Source organism: Eptatretus burgeri, chromosome 9 (assembly GCF_056783735.1).
Source record: "Eptatretus burgeri isolate ZD-2024b chromosome 9, Ebu_testis_v1, whole genome shotgun sequence".
In the NCBI taxonomy this organism is placed as follows: Eukaryota; Metazoa; Chordata; class Myxini; order Myxiniformes; family Myxinidae; genus Eptatretus; species Eptatretus burgeri.
This window is the reverse complement of record NC_140969.1, coordinates 104,787,317-104,811,819: the sequence shown is the minus strand read 5'-3', so window position 1 is coordinate 104,811,819 and position 24,503 is coordinate 104,787,317. Positions and strand designations below refer to the sequence as shown.

Below are 24,503 nucleotides of genomic sequence, written 5' to 3'. Positions count from 1 at the left end.
ATGTCTCACTAATTTCACCGCACGTTCACAGAATTGATTAATGAATTCTTCCAAAGGCAGGACCATGGAGCTCAGTTCAGATCTGTCGGTGGATGTCCACCGTTTAAACTGAATTTCATCAATATCCTCGAGTTCATAAGCACTCAGTAGCTCGGTTTTGAAGTCTTCAATTGATGGGCAATTTTCACAAGTTCTGAAATAACATGCCGGTTGTGCTGGGTTACAGACTATGCGTGCTATCACATGATGATAGCAAGGAAGTTTGGCTGTCTGTGGAATTTTGGAACCAAACATCATGAGTTTCACATTTTGATGTATCGTACATACACATACACTGTGTGTACCGCCTGAACCGGCCAGGACACACTCCGAGGGACAGAGCATGGCGAACTTCGAGAATCCAACTTTCAAGCCAGGGTTCTTTTCTTTGAATTTCTGAAACAGTTCCTTGAGATTGTTTAGTACCAGGTGCTTTTGGATTTTGTCTTTTCCATGTTCATTCCTGACCACCACACAGTACTTTTTTTTCCCGGCATTATTCGGCTGACTTCATCACTTTGGTAAAATTCGGTTACGGTGGATTTCACTTCGTCGGGCAATATTTTACCCTGTTTGGGATTTGGAGACGATAGCATACCATTTTCTTTCTCAATTTTTGGCTTTCACAGCCATTCTTTGGGAGCAACTGAATTCACTCATCATCCCACTGATGCTCATATTCCGAGCAAATATTGTCAGTATACGTATTTGCTCAAAACAACGTATTTTTCTTTCAGGCTTTTGATCACCTCTGGCATGCAGTTTTCATCACATTTTGACGCTGTATTTTGTGTTTTCTCCGCAGTGCTTGGTCCAGCAACTAGTTCTAATTTCATTCGCACAGAATCTTCCACTTTACTTCGCTTTTCAGGAACGTACCCTGAGTTCCTTTCCGCCTTTCGTTTGTCGAATGAGCTTTTGCCTATCATCGATAACGACTGGTTTAATAGGTCAACTTCTGCTTCTCGCTCAAAAACCTCCTCATCCTCATCTGTCGAAATAGATTCTTCAATGCCTTCGATAGTACCTTCTGATGATAATTTCGAACTGGTCGAAGATGATTCTTCAATACGCTCTGGTGACAACTGAGTTTTTTTTCTGCACGAAGTACAAAGTCTGTCATCTTAATTCACGTTTGAAGAAAATTTCATCAACATATCATTTGACACATTGCGAAGATCTTTTAGTTATTTCGTTTTATGGCAGCTGAACGGATCGCAACAGTATTTTCGGAACTCCTTTCGATCTTCAGTCGCCATGCTTACTGCAAAATATGCAAAAACTGAGATTAGCCCATTTATAACTTAATTTGATGATGGTTATACAAAAAATGTACACTTAAAAATCGATAGGCAGAATAATTTTTCGCAAATGATGCAATATATATATTGTTGTAGTTTTCCGCCCGTTCGGCGTGCGGGACGACCGCCTCAGCCCAATCGCCGCACGCGCCCACCGAACGAGCAAACTTATTTGCAGCTTTCGGAACAACGCCGAAATCCAGCTCCGGGTGTGTTTTTAAGCACAGCATAGCCTTGTCAGTACTCTACCAGCACGCTACAGGGTCCGATCGCCGAATTGTCAATTTACCTAATTATTCGTGCAGGAAGTCTACCGCGAGGTTGTACCTCAACGGGAGCTGCTTGGAAACGAGCCACGTACGCGGCTCGCTCCGTTCTGCGGATACCGAGCGGTGTATTTATCGCGCAGCCCCGTTGGACCCGATCACTTTATCGGCTATTAAAAAGCCCACTAATATTCCGTACACAGCGATAGTAACTTAAATGAGGAAAGGGGCGCAACAACCAGGTCAACATTTAGACAGGCACATTTATTAACACATGAAGCAATGCGATGTACAAGCAATGGGGGAAAGGGGAGAAGGAGAGCAAGAGGAAACAAAAAACCTGCAGCCGTTCTCTATAATTACTATTTATGCGCACTTATGCAGTTTTTACTTATGGATGGCACCACAAACACACACACAAAAGCCCAAAAGAAAAGGAAAAGAAAAATGTGACCGTGTGGTGATCTGCGAGCTCATGCCCTCCACGATCCGGCTCCGCACATTATACAGAGTGACTCCGCCACGACCACCGACCCCCTCAAAGTGCCTTCAATCCCGGGAGCCACCTCGCTCACGATCCTGAGGCGAGCTCCTCACCACCAACTATCCTGCCACCTCGATTCTCCTCAGCACCATACCCAGAGACTTTCATTCTCTTCAGCGCTCGCCTCTTTATATCCAAGCCCCGCCCCTTTTCAACTCCTGCCCCTCCTTCCAGCTCGCGCGGGAAACTTCCAGAAGGAAGCGTTTTCCTGCCAAATCAGGGACGCTCGCCGCCGCTGTATTTCATTGCTTTGGGTTTCCTCCTTGTCCCTCGCAAGGTGAAATCCACCGCGTTCGTCAGCGGAGATGCCATTCGTTGGTGGGGAGGGGGGACGGGGATCGCCTGCTTTCCCTCGACGAAGGCCAGGCATCTGGCAACCGTGTGCCTTGGTGGAAACGCAGTGGTGGTTGTGGTTATGGTGGTGTGGTTGAGGTGGCGTAGCTGGCGTTTTGTGGTGGTAGTAATGGTGGTGTGGAGATGCGGTTTTGTAGGAGGTGATTGTGGGGAACGTAGTTGTTGTAATGGTGGCGTGGTTGTTGTAATGGTGGCGTGGTTGGCGTTGTGGTCAAGGTGGTTGTTCCAAAATAAAGACAGCAAAAGAAACGCACTATCTCAAAGATCACAGCCCTGATCACACGAATATCTCCCGCTAGACGACGGTGGGGTAATCTACCTGAACACATACTTACCGGAATAACTGAACTAAGGACCTATATGGTGTTCTGCGAATTTCCACAACCGTAACAGTATTCTTCTTCTTATTCTTTCGGCTGCTCCCGTTGGGGGTCATCACAGCGGATCATCCGTTATGATCCGCATACTGATTTGGCATAGGTTTTACGACGGATGCCCTTCCTGACGCAACCCTGGTCGCCTCTTACGACACAGGGATAAGGATTGGGTTTCGCCATGATTCCGGGCTGCCCTACACTCTCTCATGGCGTGGCCCAGCGCAGAGCTCCCGTCCTCAAGCGATCCTCCATCCCAAGCCTCCGAGTAGCCGGATTACAGGCGCACCCCACTGTGCCCGGTTTCGTAACTATATATATATATATATATAATAGATTGTCAATTTCAGACGTAAAGTCGCCTGCCGGCAGGTGACCTCATTGGAACGATGACTGCAAATGTCGAATCAAGAATTAGTGATATGTGGACCCCAAACATTAAAACCATCATCACACTTGAACCCATTGAGATCCCATTTTCATTTATGCTGAGGTGTTGGAGTATATGAAGGGGTATTCTCACACGAAAAAAATTGGGATCATCGGTTTGGCTGCGGGGCGGGGCCCAAGGTCAAAGGGCACCCCAAACTATAACTTTTTGAATCACTGTATCGGAGTGATTTTACTTTACACGATTCGAAAGTTGTCGCTTTTACGAGCATTTTGAAACCAAGATCATCCAAATCGGACCACTACAACCTGTGATATGGCCACTGGAAGATTGTGGGTCAACCGGGGGCGCCCAAATGTGGAGGGTGGGTATAAAATGGGCCCCGATGCCCCCCCCCCAGGTCTGAAAATTGACACAATGTTTTCCCATGGATACAAACACTTGCACAAAAAAGTGAAATCTGAGACGATGTGTCAAAATTTCGCTGAAAAATGTGTGCACTTGACATAGAACACTTCTGAGGTCGAGTGTTGCTGGAGCTGACGAGTCGTCACTGCATGGTGAGGAGTGTGAGATGTATACAATCCATGGCAGCACTGCACCGATAACTGTTGATGTTCAACTGATTGGCAAGCAGGTGTCAATGGAAGTGGACACAGGGGCGAGTCAGTCAATTATGAGCAAGTAGACATTTGACAAACTGTGTGACTGTGAGGCTGTGGAGCCCAAATTGATTCCAATGAAGGCCAAGCTTTGTACCTATACCAAGGAAATTGTTCTGGTGATTGGCAGCACAGATGTCTGTGTCTTATGATGGTGTGACTTATGAACTACCTATGTGGGTTGTACCAGGCAATGGCCCAACATTACTCGGTTGGAACTGGCTTGAGAGCATAAAGCTGAACTGGCATGAGATCAAAAAGCTGTCTCCAGTGGAGGCTTCCATTTGTGATCAAGTGCTGGATAAGTTTCCATCTCTGTTTGAGCCAGGAATGAAAGTTATGGGAAAGCCAGGAATCTCTTCACGGGGATGAAAGTTAAAATTCATCTGGACTCAAAAGCAAAGCCCATCTACTGTAAACCTAGATCTGTTCCCTAGTTGATGAGGGAAAAGATTGAGTGTGAACTTGAGAGACTCCAGAGTGAGGGGGTCATCTCTCCTGTTGAGTTCAATGAATGGGCTAATCCAATTGTTCCTGTCCTGAAAGGTGATTGAGCAGTGAGAATCTGCGGGGACGACAAGGTGACTATCAATAACCACTCCATGCAGGATCAGTATCCACTGTCCAAAGCGGATGACCTGTTTTTAACATTAGCTGGTGGTGGAAAGTCATCCATCTATAATTCCAGGTGTGTGTGTGTGTGTGTGTGTGTGTGTGTGTGTGTGTGTGTGTGTGTGTGTGTGTGTGTGTGTGTGTGTGTGTGTGTGTGTGTGTGTGTGTGTGTGTGTGTGTGTCCGCGACCGCTGTTTCTCGACAACCGCTGGTCCGAGCTAATTGAAACTTGCCAGATATATTGCTGAGGACCTGAGGATGTGCCTTTTCAAGGTTTGATATTAATCGGACAAGTGCTTCCCAAGTTATGGCCATTTATTTACCAACCAATGATAAGACACGTTGCTGCGTGGGCGTGGCCGATGGGGGAAGGGAACCTCAGCCGCGTTCCCCATTACGGGTTACAACGTGCGGATTTCCGGAGAGTGATGACCGTGTGTTCTAATAATTTCTCGATTTCTTATGCGCATTTATAGATAAACACAATGCCCCAAGTTATGATCGTTTTCATATTAGACGGTGCATAAATTTCGGTAACATCAGAGTGAGCTGGTGTGCTCCGAACCAGGAAGTAAATTTGAAACACGTGATAACTTACGATCGAAAATAAGCAAGTAGGAGACAAAATTTAAACAGGTGGATTTTTTTTGGTACCTTTTAGATGTTTTCGTGTATTCTAATAATTTCTCTATTTTTTTTTATGCGCATTTATAGATAAACACAATGCCCCAAGTTATGATCGTTTTCATATTTGACGGTGCATAAATCTCGGTAACATCAGAGTGAACTGGTATGCTCTGAAGCAGGAAGTAAATTTTTTTTTCCTCTCTTCTCTTTTCTTTGTGTTTTTCCTTGCGACGACATTGCGAAAAGGCAAAATACATTGGCGCTAATTGAATAATTGGCCATTAAAACTAAATTGCAAATAATCGTAACTGCGATATGCGAACTTCCGGGCCACGCACGTATGGGTACGCGAGAACGAAGGAACGGCCTGTGTGGTTGTTTCTGGCACACCGTTTGAAAGTTGTTTTTTTTTGCCCCCACGTACGGGCACGCACATACGGGCCCGCACTAGTCTATATAATTCCAGCAATCTCTATGTGTCTGTGTGTCTGTCTGCGCCCGCTGTTTCTCGACAACCACTGGTCCGATCTCATTGAAACTTGCCATGTATATTGCTGGGGCCCTGTGGAGGTGCCTGTTCAAGGTTTGATATTAATCGGAACAAGTGGTTCCCAAGTTAATGCCATTTATTTACCAAACCAATGACAGGACACGGTGCTATGACGCTACGATCGACATCACAATTCTTCTCCTTTTTTTTTCTTCTTCTTTTTTTTGTATGTACGGCCACGCACGTACAGGCACGTGAGAGCGAAGGAATGGCCTGTGTGGTTGTTTCTGGTAAGCGGTTTGAAAGGTATTTTTTTTTTTTTTTTGCATGTACAAGCACGCACTTACGGGCCTGCACTAGTTCACCAAATTGGATCTGACGTCTGCCGACATGACACAAGATCTGGATGAGGAGTCAAGGAAGCTCACGTGCATCAACACTAACAAGGGGCTGTTCATCTACAATCGTCCTTTTGGAATACGTTCAGCAGCTGCCATCTTTCAGAGAAACATGGAGAGTCTATTGAAATCTGTGCCAAAAACTGTCATTCCATAATGACATCCTGATCATGGGCTGCAACACTGCAGAGCACCTGAGTAACCTGTAGGAAGTCCTGCATTGTTTGGACAAAGTAGGACTGAGATTGAAACTTGAAAAATGTGTGTTTATGGCGCCCGAAGTGCTATTCCTCGGCAGAAGAGTCTTTGCCGCTGGCATCATGCTGTGTGATTCCAAAGTGGAATCGATCAAGAACGCACCCAAACCAGAAAATGTGTCACAATTGCGTTCCTTCCTGGGTTTGCTCAACCATTCTGGCAGCTTCTTGCCATGGGTGAGCACAGTGCGAGAACCCCCACATCAGTTACTTCGAAAAGGGAAAACTTGGGTTTGGGGCAAGGCCCAGGATGATGCCTTCAAGGAAGCGAAAGGTCTATTGTGTTCGAACAAGTTGCTTGTTCATTATGATCCATGTAAGCCAGTATTGTGGTATGATGCCAGTGCCTATGGGGTAGGCTGTGTGTTACAACAAGCCAATGAGTCCGGCAAGTTACAACCTGTTGCATATGCTTCCAGACGCTTGACAAAAGCTGAAAGAGCCTATGGTGTGGTTGATAAAGAAGCATCAGGCTGTGTGTTTGGGGTAACCAAGATGTATCGGTGTTTGTTTGGTCATAAATTTGAGCTTGAAACTGATCACAAACCTTTCACCTTGCTTTCAGAGAACAAGGGAATCGGCACCAATGCGTCATCACGTGTTCAGCGGTAGGCCTTGACGCTGTCCGGTTACAATTATACTGTTACGAATTTGGGAATTTGATTGCACACAACATTTAGGTTCCTTTAGTCAGCTATGTCGATAAGTGCTTGTTCCCTAGATAGCTCACCTTCCATTGTTTAAATGTTCAGAAATCGATTAGATGCGCTGCGGATCGATTTAATAGTTAGGGAACGAAACAATGGAGAAGTCCCTCCCCCCCCACTCTTTTGCGAAGAGGAAGAAGAACCCTGCCGTCCCGTGACTCATGATGTCAACAACTCCCTCCCACCCGTGGTTGAGCGGGGGATGGAGCATGAGTCATGAGTCACGCCGGGAGCGAGGGAAGGGTGGGAGAAGGATAAGAGGAGATCTTTTCTTTGTTCGTGTTTATAAGTTGGATGAGAGCTTTTTGCTTCGGCAGAGAGTGGTCGTTCAGCAGACCTTCGGGTCCTGTTTGGCTTGGGTTAGGGTTGAGGCCTTTGGAAGCTTTTTGCTTCGGCTGGCTCAGTGAGCTTCGGCTGCGGCCTGGCTCGGGAGGATGCTTTCTGGAGACTTTTTGCTTTGGTGGGTCAGTGAGCTTCGGCTTCTGCTTGGCTCGGGAGAGCTTTTTGCTTCGAGCTGCTTTATTTTGGAAGAAGGTCGAGCCGGTTGTTCGGCTCGAGCTGCGAATGGTGGCTTCTTCTTCTTGGTTCGTGGAGCTCTTTGTTCTCCATTTTGGTTCCCGGCTTGGTGTGACTCATCGACCTCTTCTTGGAGGTGGTTCCTTGGGGGAAGCGGCGCATCGACGGGAAGGATCGGTTCCTCGTCTCACCAGCACGTGTTGAGAAGCGCGGGAGGATTTGCGGGAGCTCTGGAAGGACCGCGGCTCACGGCGATTAGATCCAGCTCGCTCTTGCTGGAGCCCGGGTCCTAACAACTTGAAGACCACACGAGGTGGAGAGGTTCGAGATAGGTTCTGGGTTTCAGCTCACCTGTCCTCCGAGCTGGAACCCGTTATTAAAGGCCTCTGCCACCATTTCTTGGGTGTGTGTGTGCGTACGTGTGTCCGTGGGCCCGGCTCATAAGTAGGAAATTGTTAAGTGCTTTGTGTGCTGTAAATGTTTGCATTGCATTTCGTATAGACGGTCGCAGTTCTTTTGTCGTGCTTTTGTTGCTGTATAATTGCATACGTGCTTTATTATAATAAATGTCCTTGTGTGAATGTAAACCTGTTCGTTGCGTCCTCTTCCCTTAATTGAGCTGCCATCTTGCACTCGGAATATAGTTGGTTTTTAAATAGCTGGTAAAGTGATCGGGTCCAACGGGACTGCGCGATAATACCCCACTCGGTTATCCCAAAAGGAAGCGAGCTGCTTCGGCCGCTCGTTTCCAAGCGGTCCCGTTGAGGTACAATCTCTCGGTAACCTACCCACGCGAATAATTAGGTAAATCGAAGATTTGGCGATCGGACCCTGTAGCGCGGGTAGAGTGCGGACAAGGTTGTGGTGTGGTTAAAAACACAGCCGTGGCTGGTTTCCGGCGTTGATCCGGAAAGCCGCGACTGGATTGGCCGTTCGGTGGGCGAAGCAACCGCTATTGGTTAGTTACGGTCGTTCGCACACTGGCGGGCGGAAATGTACAACAATACTATTCGTTCCAGGCCTGTCACTGGGAATTGTGCTGATGCAGTGAGTCGACTGCCGGTACCTATCACTGATTAGTAACAATACCCCTCAACCTGCTGACCTTGTATTAGGCCAAAAAAAAAATGTTGCATTGGCGTAACGGGTCACTGAAAAATAGGGTAGGTCGGTCGGGATCTTTATTTTTTTTTTTTTCCTAATAAATCCCTCCCAAAATCTCCCCTGGCTCGAGTACCACCCTTTTTGTCAGCGGGTTCTGTCCGAAACACTTCCGGGTTTTTGCGATCGCGATCGCAATCAACAAGATACTTGAAAACGATAGCAAAACAACAAAAATAGCAATAAAATAGGGTCGGCAAAATTTTTCGATAGCAAAAAAACAAAAAAAAAACGTAGGGTCGGCGGAATTTTTAGGGTCGGGCGGGTTACGCCAATGCAACATTTTTTTTTTTTTTTGGCCTTAGCTATGATTGTGTTTGAGAGTGACAATTTTCCAGTCACTGCTGCTCAAGTGAGATTGTGGTCCAACAGAGATCCTGTGTTGTCTGTAGTTAAGCGTTGTGTTACGACTGGCGAATGGTCCCATATACCAGACTCAGAAGAGTACAAACCATATTTACGCCATAGAGATTAGTTATCTGTCCAGTTAGAATGTTTGCTTTGGCACCGACGTGTCATCATGCCAAAGCAGGGAAGAGAGAAGTTGGTTTCTGAACTACATAGTATCCACTGGTATTGTTACCATGAAAGCTATCGCAAGGTCTCATGTTTGGTGGCCTGGTATTGATTCTGAACTTGAATCTTGTGTTCGTTGTTGTGATACGTGTATGTAGCTCAGCACATCACCACCGGAATCACCGCTGAGTCTTTGGTCTTGGCTTTCCAAACCTTGGTCCAGGATTCATGTTGACTTTGCAGCTTCGTTCTTGGGGAAAATGTTCCTTGTTGTCATTGATGCATTTTCCAAGTGGATTGAGTGCTCTATCATGTCGACGAGCACTTCTGCCGCCACCATTGAGGATTTACGTGTCATGTTCGTTACTCACGGTCTACCTAGTGTGTTGGTAAGCGACAATGGTTCATGTTTTATGTGTCAATTTCAGGAATTCATGAGGTTGAATGTTATTAGCAAGGAAGGAACTCGTGTTTGTTGTGTCGAGCTGGAAGATAGGCGTACAGTAAGAAACGTGGATCAGATCAAGCTGCTTTATATTGAGTTGGAGGATGATGCAAATTCTGTGATTCATCCAGTTATTGTTCCGTTGTCCGAGAATGCAACTGTTGTTTCTGAGCCTGCATCTGAAGTTGTTAGTAATGCATCTCCGCCCAAAGTTTCTGTACCTGTACCCGCTGCCAGTCCGGTGCATTTGTTCCTGTCACCTAAATCTGTACCTGTAACAACTCCTTTGCCTCGGTCCTCCCGTGTATCTAAACATCCAGACCGGTTGGATTTGTAATTAAAGGGGGATAAATTGTGATGTATCGCCCTTTCTCGGGTTTGACATGAGGTCTGTGTGGCCATGCGTGACGCACAGAACCAGTAATGGAGCTGAGTGTTATGAATAAAACCTTTGTTAAGTTGAGTGCATCATGCTTGATCTGATTGTTTGTACTTCATGACGTCACAGTTTTCTTCAGTCATTGAAACCAAATAATAAATCATATTTAACCCAATAGCGTCCTTTAAGAGATATTTAACGTCCTTAGGTGAATGCTAGCAGGTGGGATAGCTGACTTAATGTGGTATCCAAAGGATGAGGTGTGCTCATTGATTCATCACCCTGTGCTGAACATCACCAGGAAGACAGTTTACAGTCAGACTGGCAGTTTAACCCACACCAAATGGATGAGAGTTAAGTCCGCTACCTCTGGGCTGTCATCCTGTGAACCTCAAAGTGCTGATTAACTGAGTTTTAAAAACTTTTGTTCAGTTTTTAATGTAAATTTATCATCAAATCAAACAAAATAGATTGTGGAAAAAACGTTCCGTTGGTCAGAATAAGAGACCTGGATGTCGTTTATTTTTGTGCTGTTGTTAAGCAACAAAATGTGACGTGACTGCAGTTGTGTTTGGTCCGAGTTGATAACTGTCACGCTCTTTGGAGGTTCAACAGTTTGGACTTTTATCGCTTGTGTTGGACCCTGTTCCTCGTTTACTACGACTTATTGTGCAGGTGGTTGGAGTACAGGTGAGGGAGGGCAGGAGGTTGGAGACCGTTGTTTGAATTTGTTTTATTATTTAATTTACAAAGAAAGAGAGAAATTCTCAACAAGGAGATGAGAGTGATGTTGAGAGGAGGAAAAATCTTCAGGGAATTGTTATCTTCATGAAAGAATGTGGATCAAGATCATAATTGTTTCTGGATCAAGATCGTGATCGTTACTGGATCAACATCGTGATCGTTACTGGATCAAGATCATGATCATTACTGGATACAGATCGTAATTGTTACTGGATCAAGATTATGATCGTTATTGAGATATTTATTATTTATTTGTTTGTTTTCTTGTGTATTGTTGTAGATTTCCGCCCGCCGGCGTGCGAACAGCCGCTTTTAGCCGAATCGCGGCCGTACGCCCACCGGACGAGCAATCCAGTCGCGGTTTTCCGGATCAATGCCGAAAACCAGCCACGGGTGTGTTCTTAACCACACCATAAACTTGTCCGCACTCTACCTGCGCTACAGGGTCCGATCGCCAAATCTTCGATTTACCTAATTATTCACGCGGGTAGATTACCGAGAGATTGTACCTCAACGGGACCGCTTGAAAACGAGCCTCTTATGCAGCTCGCTTCCTTTTGGGATAACCGAGCGGTGTATTATCGCGCAGTCCCGTTGGACCCGATCACTTTACTGGCTATTTAAAACCAACTATATCCCGAGTGCAAGATGGCAGCTCAATTAAGGGAAGAGGACACAACAAGCAGGTTCACATTTAAAGAAGCACATTTATTACACACTTATTCATGCAAGAAAATCACGTATTTGAGCATGTACATATGCAATTATACAGCCAACAAAAACAATGCAAAGGAACTACGACCATTTATTTATTATGTACAGTCACTTATCACAGTTCTACTTAACGGACTTGGCGCCACAACTTTCATACAAAGAAATGCAAGGAAAAACCCCAGTAACAGATAAGGGGTAGACGGGACCTCTTGGGGTCTTTATAACTCGGAGCCGTGTAGACCGCAAAGGCTCCGGGAGACTGTGCTGGCTACCTGGTCCCTCGTGGTGATTCGCTGGGGCGATCCTCGATGTCCCCTTTCCAGCGACCCACGGTTAGGCACGGTCTGACAGGCCGCACGCCTTGGCTCCGTGGCGCCCCAATCTCTCCAGCTCCTTCCCAACTGCAGAGACTCCAGCACACAGCGCAGCTCCACTCAAGTGCCCACAACTCCGACACGACACTTCCCTCACCTCCACCACTCCACAACCCAGAGACAACAACTCTCAATGTGCATCAGTGTGCCATTTTTATCTCCCCTGGCGCCTCGCCCTCCCTTCTTCCAGCACGTGTGGGAAACTTCCAGAAGGAGGATGTTTTCCTCGCTGAATCGGGGCCTTTCTCATTCTTTCCCTTCATAGCTGGTGATATTTTCCAATCCTCGCGCATCGGTGCCTTTCTCATTCTCTCCCTTAATAGCTGGCGATATTTTCCAATCCTCGCGCAGGGTCCGTCGTGGGGGGGGTGGAGCTGTCGTCTGCTTTCCCCCGACGAATGCCAGGCTTTTCGCAACCGTGTGCCGAGGTGGAAACGTGGTGGTGTGGTTGGGCGGTTGTGGTTAAGGTGGTTGTGTGAATTTATTTGTGGAGGCGGTGGTTGTTGTGAAGCAGTTGATGAGAGCGATGTTGTTGGTGGAAGTGGTGTTTGTGAAGCGGTTGGTCCAAATTAAAGATAGTAAAAGAAAAACGGTTAACTCAAAGATCACAGCCCTGTTACACGAATGTTCCCTTTAAACATCGGTGGGGAAATCTATCTGAACACAGACTTATCGACATAACCGATCTAAGGACCTATATGGTGCTCTGCGAATTTCCACAGCCGTAATACTATTTATTTCTTTGTTTGCTTATTATCTTGCCAAAACTAAGTTTTTGCAAGATATGTTAGTCAGCTTGTATGTTTTTTTTTTGTTTGTCTGTAATCATGTATCGATCACTCTGCAGAGCACAGTTATCATTGGAAATTTTTGTAACTTCGCATATCAGAGGCCTATAGAGGTCCCTTTCAGCGCATAAAATTTTGAAGGTCAAGGTCAAAGGTCAAGGTCACTTTGTCGCAAATCAGGGGAGTCGACGAAACCCTTATTTTTTGAGTCATTTTGATCGGATCGTCTTCAAACTTCATGGGAATATAGTTCATGGTCTGGCGCTCAGCTGATTAATTTTTGGTGGCGATTGGCCTTGACCTTCATGGTTAGCGCCTGAGGTCAAACATATTTGACCCCAAGGTCAAATTTTCAAGTTTTAGGAACCATATCGTGTAGAACCTCAAATTGAACTCCTCGATGAGTGCTTTCTAGATATGTCAAGTTTGAGACATTATGACGTCATTTGGTGACGTTATGAGGAAAACGCATATTTTTCATGATTACTCTGTAGAACGATTCTCATCGGAATCTCTCGTAGGCAGATATTCCTCAAGGAGTCGCTCCTGGTGGATAGCAGCTCTGTTCACCTCAGTGTGACCTTAAAGAAGTCACACGTGGTCACCTTTTGGCAAGATACGGGTCACCCTGCGGGTGACATTGTTTTTATTTTTTTTTTTTGGGTTTTTGCGGAACGGTCACTTTTAGCCTATACTCCGCCCATGTGTGCAAGTACATCCAATTTGCTCCAAATTTCCCTCAGGCTCGTATTAAACAATGCTAGCGACCATTACGAATGGGGTTATGCATCAAATAAAGGTCACAATTGGGCCGTAAAGGTGTCAGGGCCAATATTTCACATCACACTTCAAAGCCATGGCTGGGAGAAATCACATATGAAGCCCCAATACATGTTATAAACAATCCATATACAGTATAATCTGATGGCAAGGAAAAAACAAATATATATATATTATTATTTTTATATATATATATATATATATATATATATTATTTTTTTATATATATATATATATATATATATATATATATATATATATATATATATATATATATATATACACACATACATATATATTGGGTGGTCGCTAGATGCCAAATCTAGCGATTGATGCCAAATATATATATATATATATGATACTGATGTGGATTTTTCACCCACCCTTCAAGTTTGTTGAAGAATTCTGTAGGTTGTTGTGGAATCTTGTCCTCCTCGAGGGTTCAGCGTCTAGCCGACTCGGTTTTGTTATGTATTGTGTTGAATAAACCACTCGGACTCCAGTAAATCAAATGTCCACAAGTAGTTCTTTCTTTTGTACAATTTATTTCTAATCTATCCATTAGTTCAGCTTCTCATCCATTGATGCCCCGCGATTTCTCTCTCCAAATGAACCTCTCCTTCATATATATACTGTTGCGAATTCTGGCCCGCCCGACGTGCGATCGGCCACGTAACTCGAATCGCGATCATGTCGCCTACCGGGACGGGCAATTCAGTCGTGACCCTCTCGGAACAACGCTGGGAGCTAGTCACGGGTGGGTCTTTCGACCTCACCACAATGTTGCCAATCGGCCACCCGCGCAGGATTGGGTTGTTCGCCAAACTCCACCTACCTAAGTACCTGCGCGGGTAGTTAACCGGGCGATCGTACCTCGCCGCAGGTCAGCCAAGGACACGAACCGCTTAAGCGGTCCGTTCCGTGCTTCAGTGATAACCGAGCGGTGTTATCGCTGACCTCGACGGACGTGATTATTTACTGGGTATTCAAACCCCTCCACTAATTATTCCATGAGGTAAGGTGGCACTTTCAACGAAGGAAAGGACGCAACGACGGGATACAGTTCAACACGCACATTTATTACACACTCGGACAAGGGGCACGTATTTGCAGTCAAAGCAAGGCAGAGAAACATGCATGTATGTACAGCCAAACAAAGGCAAAGAAGAGTTAATTCCGAATAAAGCAATTATTTACAGCACAGTCACTTGCACAGTTCTACTTGTTGGACTGGCGCCACAAACACACATACAAAAGCCCAAAGAAAAGAAGAACCTCCCTTGTTCGGCCGGTGAACCGTCTCTGGCACTCTCCCTGTCCGCTCTCGCAGGTCCACCTCAGGCTGCCTGCAGCGCCCTCCGTCCGCGTCTCGCACCAATAGGCCTCGCCGGGCCACGAGCGCGGGAACAAACGAGGAGGAAGGGAACGCGAGTTGGTTTGCGGATCAACCGTCACGAGGAGAGAGCATACGGGAGGACCAAAGAGATATCCAAAGAGGAAGGAACGCATTCACCAAGGGGTGAAGAAGAGAGAGAAGAAAAGAGGGCGCACCCCGCCCGTGTCTGTCCTTTATGGAGCGGGGCTCCGCCCTTCGCTCCGCCCCGTTTCGGGCTCCACCCCCCTCCTGGGACCCTCCCAAAAAGGGGCGTTCCTCATGCCTGATCGCGTCACACCGCGCATCCACCAATCGGGAGCGAGCTGCCCCACCCCTCCCCTTCACACCAAGCACGGGGAAAAATGGGAAAAACCCCATAGGCTTCACAAGTGGTTTTGTCCTGCCAATCCTTTTCGGACGGTTTCCGTGGTGCGGAAACCATCTTACCGTGGTCCGTGGAGGATGGCGTTCGTAAGCGGGCGTCGTGGTGAAGATGGTGGTGATTGTTGTGGGGGTGGTGTGAGCGTGGTGGGCATTGTGGCGTGGTTGGTGGCGGTTGTTGTTTGCGTGGAGGTTTGTGGCAATGGTGGCTCAAAATAACGATAGATAAAGAAAAACTGCTTACTAAAGTGTCACAGCCCGAGTGAATCACACATATTCCCTCTAAACAACGCGTGTGGGCTAACTACACATGAACTTATTGATATATCTCACCTGAGGACCCTTTATGGTGTATTGCGAATAACCACAGCCATAACAATACCATTTGAGAGTGGAGAGGGCTTTTTTTTGATACCAAAGAACAGAAAGTACAGCTTATCGGGCCGGTCACCTTGTACTTGCATAAGAACTAACAAATGTCCAAAGTGGCAAAGAAAGACAAGATTATAAGTAGGTTTTAGGCCTCAACAATTAAATAATAGAGCAGTATAGAGTCAAAAAAAACAAACACTTTGACCTAGTCAGACTGAACCAAGGGCCATTTGTCTAAAGAGGAACATTTTTCCCCAACACTACCATATTTGGGTTTTGTTTCCTGCAGATGACTATTACAATGGGAGACATGTTCCCACACCTTACCTTCACACACCGGGTGAGCTCTCCTTGCAGTGGCGAGGAAGTCGAGGCATTGGGGCAGGTTTGAAGAACGGTGGCAACACTTGTTTTCTGAACGCCAAGCTCCAATGCCTGACGTACACAGCACCCTTGGTGAACTACCTGCTGTCGGGGAGTCGTGGTGATGATTGTGTGTACCTCGCCCTGTTCATCTATATCTTCACTTAGTTTCTCTACCCTACAACCATAATCATTCAGTGGCATGATCATTAAGTTTTTGTTTTTTATCACGTGCAGGTGAGCACACTTCATCATGCACATTGTGTACGATGCGCCAACACATCATCAAGGCGATGTCAGACACAAGGGCACTGTTCCTTCCATGGCCCTTCATTTCACGGCTCCAAAGTGAGTACAATGTGCCCCGACGAGAGTGCAACACCATCATTAACGGTGTTTGGTGGAGTTATCATCGTATACTGCAGTACTAGCTCGTGTGCACCGGAAAGAAACGTCACAGGGAGATTCATTGATTCATGAATAATGATCCACACATCCTGATCGACAACAGCTCCATCATAGTCCCCTATACTCATATCACCACCAAGACCCCTCCATCCTGGGAGTTGTTTGACCGTTTTTAGATTGCAGGTTTACAAATGCATCATTCTGAGGGTGTGAAAATGAAAAAACTGAAACCGATCCTTTTCCTGCCTTTTCCCACAAATCCTTGTGGGTGTAAAGTTTGAAATATTTTCATTCCATGTTTTTAATTTACTGGTAAATACCCACTCCCCCAGGAGGGAATTCTGTTGTTCGTGAAAGATCTCGCACAATGTCATGTGTACAGCCCCTCCTTAGTTATAAATATATATTTTTAATATAACCCTCCCCCGTAGACCCCCTTTATGAGCACAGGTTTTTATGCAGTGGATAAGCTTTGGTACATCACGGGTGGTGAAGCTTGTGGTCATGTTGTCGAGTGAGTGGAGCAGGAGACGCCATTAAAAACGGTTGAGTTAAAGGAGTTACGTGTTGGCTGACTTTACTACACGACATAATGACGACGAGGATGGCTCACCTTGCTCTTACACCACCTGCTTCCTTCTTAACAAGTCCAGGTGAGCCTTCGATACCTTTTACCTCATGGATACGCATGTTCGAGAACTTCATGCTGGCGGTAAATGACGATGCACTTTCTGATGCGAGGAAGCGCACATTGCTTATACACTGCTTAGGAACTGAAGGGTAGCGTTTATTCCATACACTCCCAGTTGATGGGGACACGTACTCTGCTGCTGTTGATGTGTTAACAACCTTTTTCATGCCGAAGGTGAACGTTGTTTTTGAGCGATATAAGTTTCATCAACGAGCACAGAGGCCGGGTGAATCGACTACTCAGTTCGTTGCTGCTTTACGTGAGATTGTGGTTAATTGTGAGTTTAGTAAAACCTCTCTGATGAAATGATACGAGATCAGCCCGTGGAAAAACCCTTACAGCTCAAACGTGAATGGTTGCTTCTGGAACCGGAGCTTACACTGCACAAAGCCCTCGTAATGGTGGACAAATGGAATCAGCCATGGCGGAAGCAAAAACGATTCCATGCGGCACGTCGACGTCCTTTCAGAATGTAAATACAAAACCAGCACGTACCAGCGTGGGGCAATAGAGACGCGACCCCATCCACAGGGACACATCAAATGAACCTGCAAACTCAAAATTCTCACAAGCTCGACAGGTACACCAAGAGAGTACTTGTTATCATTGTGGATCTGCAGTGCATTTAGCCAATGACCCCAGATATCCTGCAAAATATGTAAATTGCAGGCAGTGTGGCAAAAGTGGACATTTTGCTGAAGTATGTCGCAGTAAAGACCACAAATACCAAAGATCTACCTACCTGGAGCATTTCAAGAATGCACTTCTTACAGTACCAAAATTGCACTTGGTGACTTACCCAAAAAATACCGATCACTGTAGTTGGTTGTCTTCAAGTATAGGTGCGACACAACCATGTTTCTGTCCCTCCTGATTTCTTAATTATGCCTTCTGGAACACCTGTACTCGGTATGGACCTCTTCATTGCTCCCAAACTGAATATTGTTGATTGATGTGTTACTCGCCTGGTGTTGGCTTAATGGTTAGGGTGGTGGGCTTGGGATCTTTGGATCCTGAGTTCAAATCCCACTCGGCTGTTGAATTGATACCAGGTGGGGTTGACTCAGCCTGTCATCCTTCCAAGGTCGGCAAAATGAGTGCCAGCTTGCTGGTATCTTGTGTCGGAGTGGCGACCCATCCAGTATTGTGTCCAATAGCCAAGGAGATTGCTTAGGCAGCACCAATGCTCTGCACAGAGTATGGTCTCAATGGATGGATCATGGATGGATGTGTTACTCCTACCTCTGTGCATCAAACATCGGTTTGGCAGACATCTAATCCTAACATCACGAACTCTGGGCTATGCAAAAGGATTTGTACACAGAGTGAAGAAAAGGCACAATGTGGTGCCAATCCAGCAGAAGCTTTACCGTTGACCTGTTGTCTGTGATGCTGTCTTGCAAGAAGTGAAAACACTTGAAGAAGCGGGTATCGTTGAGAGAATTGACTCTTCCAACTGGGTTTCACCTATTGTCATTACGCATAAGAAAACAGGAGGTACACGATCGCGCATGGCTCTTCGTGAACCCAATAAGGCAATCGTAATAGACAGTCATCCACTTCCACATATTGAGGAGGTACCCTCCTGGCCGCAGAACTTCGGGGAACGAGAATGTTCTCTACTTTTGATCTTCAGAGTGCACACCATCAAGTGCCCTTGCATGAGGAAATCGGAGACCTTACGGCTTTCATCACTCACGAGGGACTTTTCCGTTTTTGCCGTGTTCCTTATGGTCTTGCTTCTACTCCCAGAGCATTCCAGCGAAGATGTCACAGATCTTAGCTGGCCAGGAGGGCGTCCAGTGTTACCCTGATGACATAATTGTGTTGGCTTCGTCTCCTGAGAAACATGAGGAACATCTTCAAGCTGTTTTGAATCGTATTGATCAAGCAGGCTTAAAACTGCAATATGATAAATATCATTTTAGGAAGGCTGAACTTTCTTTTCTGGGTCACGTGATCTCAGAAAAGGGCATGAACCCAAACACCGAACATGTGGCAGTAGCACAAGCACCACCCCCAAAGGATGCATCTGCTTTGCGTTCATTTCAGGGTTTGACTTCTTGGTACTCCAAATTCATTTCAAATTATGCGACAGTCGTGGAGCCACTTCCTGCCTTACTGTGCAAGGATACTGACTTCTTCTTGACCGAGGCTGCACACACTCGATTTGAAAGGGTAAAAAAAATTGAATGCTAACAGCCCTGCACTTGCTTTGACCCTACTCTAACCGCCATTGTGATCACAGACGCGTCTGATTATGGACTCAGAGCAGTGCTCACTCAACTTCATGAGGACTCGACAGAGGAAACTAGCATCTCCTCACGAACGCTCACACAGTGCGAACGCAAGTACTCGCCTGCGTCTGGGCAACGGAGAAATGGCGTACTTCCTCTGGGGTCAGAATCTATCCTGCGAACAGACCACAATCCATTGACCACACTACTGTCTTTGAAAGGTCTTGGTCGAGCTGGAATGAGAATTGCACGTTGGTCTGCACGCTTACTGTTGTTTAACTAAAGAATTGTGTACAAACCTGGTCATCAAAATGTGACTGCAGACTGTTTATCTTGGTTACCACTCCCTATGACAGAGCCTTACCACAAACCGGATGTAGAAATAGTGGCTTTACTGTATGGTGACTGCGTTGCTGTACCTGTGGAACAATTCAAGGAAACTTGCAATGGATCCTTATTCTACAGAAGGTGCGAGGATATGTCTTCAGAGAATGGTCTTGCAATCCGAAGGGCATTGACCCAAATACACTTCCCTACTTTTGCAGAAGGATTACTTGATTCGGGGCACTCACCGTGTGATCGTGCCGACAGAACTTCAACCTAAGTTAATCCAGCTTGCCCATGATATGCATCAAGGTATTGTAAGGACTAAACAAAGGCTGTGTGACCTCTACTGGTGGCCAGGGATGGACTCCCACGTGGAAGTTGCCATCAAGTCGTGTATTACTTGCCAAATGTATGATAAAACAACTGTCTCTCGGGTTACACCTTTGCAACCAGTTCGGCTCCCTAACGCTGCTTGGGAAAAGCTTGCCATTGATATCGTGGGACCACTTGATAACAATCAAATGGACTGTCGCTGTACATATAAATTAAATACATCTGGAGGTGGGGGGAGGGGTGTACTCTAGCTTCACAATTATTGTGTGCTAATTCCATGACCTTTGACCTCTTCATTGTCCTTCCACAGAATGTTTCAGGTATCGAGGAGTCCATTCGTCATTTTACAAGAACAAACTACCTGTTGGGAGACAATGCCTATTTTTGTGAAGGTGGGTGCACCTTTTAGTTGTTCCAGATGTTGATCCAATCCGATTCATTGTGCAGGGAAGAATCTTAAAAACAATGGAAACATTTCTCAAAGTTACCTATCTTTAAAAAACAAAAAAGTTTTCTGGTGACTGATTACCATGTGACCTGAACCCTCAGTGATGTTTATCATTGTCATGATCATGTTTAATGTGATTGTGGTGATGATTTCCAGGTGTAACTCAGAGACCTGCTACAATGGCTACCACAATTTACGACCCACCAAACGTCCTCACCTTCACACTGAAGATATTTTGCTGTGTCACTGGGGGAAAGATCTCAAAGGTACATTTGTCCTTCTCTGGAACACCTGTACACCAGGGCACTTACACAATCAGATGTGACTTTTGATTCTGATTTAAGACCTCATCAAGCACCATTCCACAAGGTGCTCACTACATCACCAATTTCACCTCTAAAATGCTCGATACACCTGGTTAGAATTCGGCAATGACTTTCCGATTTGGACTGAAATGGTGTTTGAACTTTTGACCTCCAATGACGTGATTATTTATCCACAGAACTTCCCATATGTTGAAAAGCTGAATCTTCGCCCCCACATGTCACAACCAGACGGGCCTTCAATATACCACTTGCTCTATGCTGTCCTTGTCCATCAAGGGAAAAGTTTTAAAGGACATCATTTCAGTTTTTTCAAGGTGAGTGATCCATGGGAGACCATTGTTAGGTCAGCTCGCTGACCTAATATAACTGTTCGATGTCCTCAGATCCGTCCGTCTGTCTCTGTCTTTGTCCCTCCGTCCGTGCGTCCGTCAACAATTTTTATTTTTCTATCTCCTAGACGTCTCGGCCAATCGAGTTCTGACTTGACACGATGATAATACTAGTTGCTCTCTATAGATCGTCTGAGCCCTTTTTCGCATTTTCGCCTCGGGATCAAGGTTACAGGGTCATAAACTACAAGATGACCAATTGGTGGAATGGCCTATAAGGAAGCATCGGACGACTATAATGCATCATGGGTTTCATTGGGATTATTAAGAAGATTTAATTCAACCAACGAGTTTCTCGTTACCTCTGTCGTTTGGCTCCGTTTATTGGGCAACACGAGGTCCGCTGACATCAACATGGCTTCGCGCGGTTATTTTAAGTTCAATTGAAATTCTGTTTTCACTATTCATAGTCGCTAAGGTTGATTAACACTCGGTTGCATCAAGTTTTGTGAAAATTGAATGTTTATGTCCTCGATCTGTGTGGAATGCATTGCAGCAAGGGTTAGCTTCCATGGGCTTCCATCCGTTTCCATGCCATATAACGAGGCTGTCTTAAGTTCTAGTTGATTTGTTTTCACTTTTGGGACCTTCTGATGTAGCTACACGTTTAATGAAGATAATTTTTGTGTAAATCTGCTCAGAAACATTTTTCATGAGGAAAATATATTCAATTCAAATAACAGTGAGACTCTGGAAGGGACACCACATGCTTTCCGTTCACTGCTTCACCTCGTAACCTGTCTTCTTGAGGGACTGCTTATTCGTAGCGTCTGTGAGATTAATATTTATATTTTAGATGGTTTGGGGATGTGCTCTACAAGTATCTGAGAATTCCAGTGAAAAACGGACGTTTTAAGATTTTGTTAGGGAATTTCATCCGACAGCAAACTGGCTGGTCACGTGATGCCACTCAGACGTGCAGGCAGCAAGTGATTGAGCTTCTCGGTGGCCTGAGGGTCCTTTTTAGTTGGGGTCCAGCTCTGTCCTGGATACAGCCATTAAATGCACACACTTGGAGTGTTTATTTCACGGCCATAAACGTGGGTTTGAAAATTGTATAATGATGTTGGGAATGATTCCTAGAATATGGAGTTTTTTGCTTCGAGCGGCCTCACGCGTTGATTTTCAATTCAATTTGAATTCTGTTTTCACTTTCCGTAGTCGCTAAAGTTGATTAACACTTGGTTGCATCAAGTTTTGTATCCGAGCTGACCGTCAAACCAACTCGGGTGTATTATTTTCTCCCCGTCTGTGCGTGCTGATGCTTCCATGTATCAATTTCTTTTTACCCCACAGGGTCGAAGCGCCGCTCGCGTTCTATCTTTTCTTGTGTACAGTTCATTTGAACGTCTATTTCTCCATTATTCGTGAACAGAATTCAATGAAAATTGACAGGCATATACTAGACACATATGTGCAGGTAGTAACTGAACCCAAAGTGCGATTGCGGCCTTTCGGGCCAAGAAACGGCCCATTTTGGCCCATTTTCTTAAAATTGTTATTTCTTGGTTATTGGTGGACGGAACCAAACCAACCTTTACAGATATATTCTGGAGACCATTCCCCAGGCATTAACTGAGCCTAAAGTGCTATTCCGGCCCTTTGGGCCGAGAAACGGCCCTTTCGGCCCATTTTCTTAAAATTGTTATTTAAAAAAATGAATTAAATGAGCTGGGCGATGCCCAACGCAAAATTAAGTCTCAAATGATGATATGAAACTAGCCTCGCTCTTGTGAGGTGTTCTGATTTCTTTTTCTGATGCGATGAAAATCTTACCAAATTTCAAAAGTATCTGTCGTCCGTGCTGTCGCTAACCTGAGAGTTGTACGAATGAACTCCCACGGGTATGTTCGCAATTTGAACTTGTTTTTCTGTAAGCCTGCCTTGTACCATGTGTCTTTCAGCAGCAACAAGCAAACAGACACTCCAGGCATAAAGATGAATATCAAGAGAAAGCATTTGCCAACACTTTCAAGTGTGTGCCAACACCTTGCCAACCCCATGCCAAGGGTACAGAAATATCTGAACGGCACCAGCACTACTTGTAAAACCAAAAGGAAAATAAAGGAGACTCATGATGAGCAGATGCCAAAAGGTTGTGTCATGTTGATGACTGGGATGTGGTGCCATTGCTTGCCAAGAGCTGTGAGTCCTCTTTCTAACTCATCACTTTGTACAATATCTTGATATCGGAGGAAGTGCAAGAACTTAGCCTGGTGTTGGCTTAGTGGTTAGGGTGGCGGCTTGGGATCCCAGGGTCCTGAGTTCAAGCCCCGTTGGCCGCTGAATTAATATACACCAGGAGGTTGACTCAGCCTGTCATCCTTCTGTGGTCGGCAAAATGAGCACCAGTGTACTGGTAAGGGGGACACTGCATCAGCGGTATAGCCGCGTCCCAACCAATGATGCCACAGGCTGCACTCGATAGAGAGTGCAAGAACTACCTTGTTGTATTCGTTAATCCTGGACATATTAGCATCCGAGGATGACAACTTGATGAAGGGTTCATTCATTTAGGATGCATTCATTTAACAAGGCCTGCTGGTTTGCATCATTGCTCAAAGCATGGCTGTGTTGGTTAGAGCAGGAACTTATAAATGGTCCAGTGTACCGGCGAGAGCTCACCAACACTTTGCGAAGGACACCATGGGATCTTTAACATCCACAAACTAATGCTAATGAAGGGGTTGATGAATACCTTCATCAGCGGCTGCAAGTGTTCCATCGATCTGGTTTCTGCTTTCTCTCCACCTCTGCCGTTTATGACTCACTTTATTACTACTCGCCAACAGTACACCACCATCTTGAGGAGTGACACGTGTCCCTCGGAGACACCGAACGTTATCACTTTGTGGAGGGAAGTTGGCCGGACGAGGTTTGACTCGCTCGAAACCTTAAGATATGGGGCGAGGGGTCGTGATTTTATCATAAATGGAAATGACCTTTCACATTCTGTTTCCCTCCTGCCAAGAGCCACAGCAGGGGAAATGCAGCAAAAGGAAGAGAGTATGTGAGGATGAGGACGAGGAGGAATTGTGGTAGCATCAGAGGAAGGAAGAATAGTAAACAAAATGGGATCACACACACACACTGGCTGGTGAATGCAGTCGATCTGAAAAACGAGGAATGAATGGAAGGTTGTGCTGAGTTCCCCTTCACCTGTCGGCACAACTCTTAACACCAGGTGTGCTTCTTCATCAAATATTGTTTGTTGAGCCTCCCCCTAGCTTGGGGAAGGCTTAATACTGTTGGGTTTGTTTCAACAATTAGCGTCCCTTATTTTTAATGCTAGCACAAGTTTCTTCAACCCCTTGGAGTAGTAAACCACCATTTAGAATATTATTATTAGGGTTCCCTGTGAGTACAGGGTACCCTATTGTTTTTCTTCTGTGTATTATTATTACGCATTATTGT

At 45.5% G+C, this 24,503-nt stretch overlaps 1 protein-coding gene across 7 annotated transcripts in view; it reads left to right on the top strand.

Moving 5' to 3' along the window:
* Positions 1-24,503, top strand: part of LOC147020826 (ubiquitin carboxyl-terminal hydrolase 17-like protein 5) — a 69,485-nt gene that overhangs the window by 11,538 nt on the left and 33,444 nt on the right. For 2 of the 7 annotated variants that reach the window (XM_085896465.1, XM_085896468.1), the window contains exons 3-9: positions 6,881-6,923; positions 15,857-16,060; positions 16,168-16,278; positions 20,237-20,318; positions 20,531-20,640; positions 20,877-21,014; positions 24,061-24,273. In XM_085896465.1, coding sequence (XP_085752591.1) covers positions 16,055-16,060; positions 16,168-16,278; positions 20,237-20,318; positions 20,531-20,640; positions 20,877-21,014; positions 24,061-24,219 — 606 coding nt within the window. In that variant the 5' untranslated portion in view covers positions 6,881-6,923; positions 15,857-16,054 and the 3' untranslated portion in view covers positions 24,220-24,273. Of the gene's footprint in view, positions 1-6,880; positions 6,924-15,856; positions 16,061-16,167; positions 16,279-20,236; positions 20,319-20,530; positions 20,641-20,876; positions 21,015-22,993; positions 24,274-24,503 lie in introns of those variants that run through there. The other 5 variants (XM_085896464.1, XM_085896467.1, XM_085896469.1 and 2 more) reach the window with 4 other exon arrangements.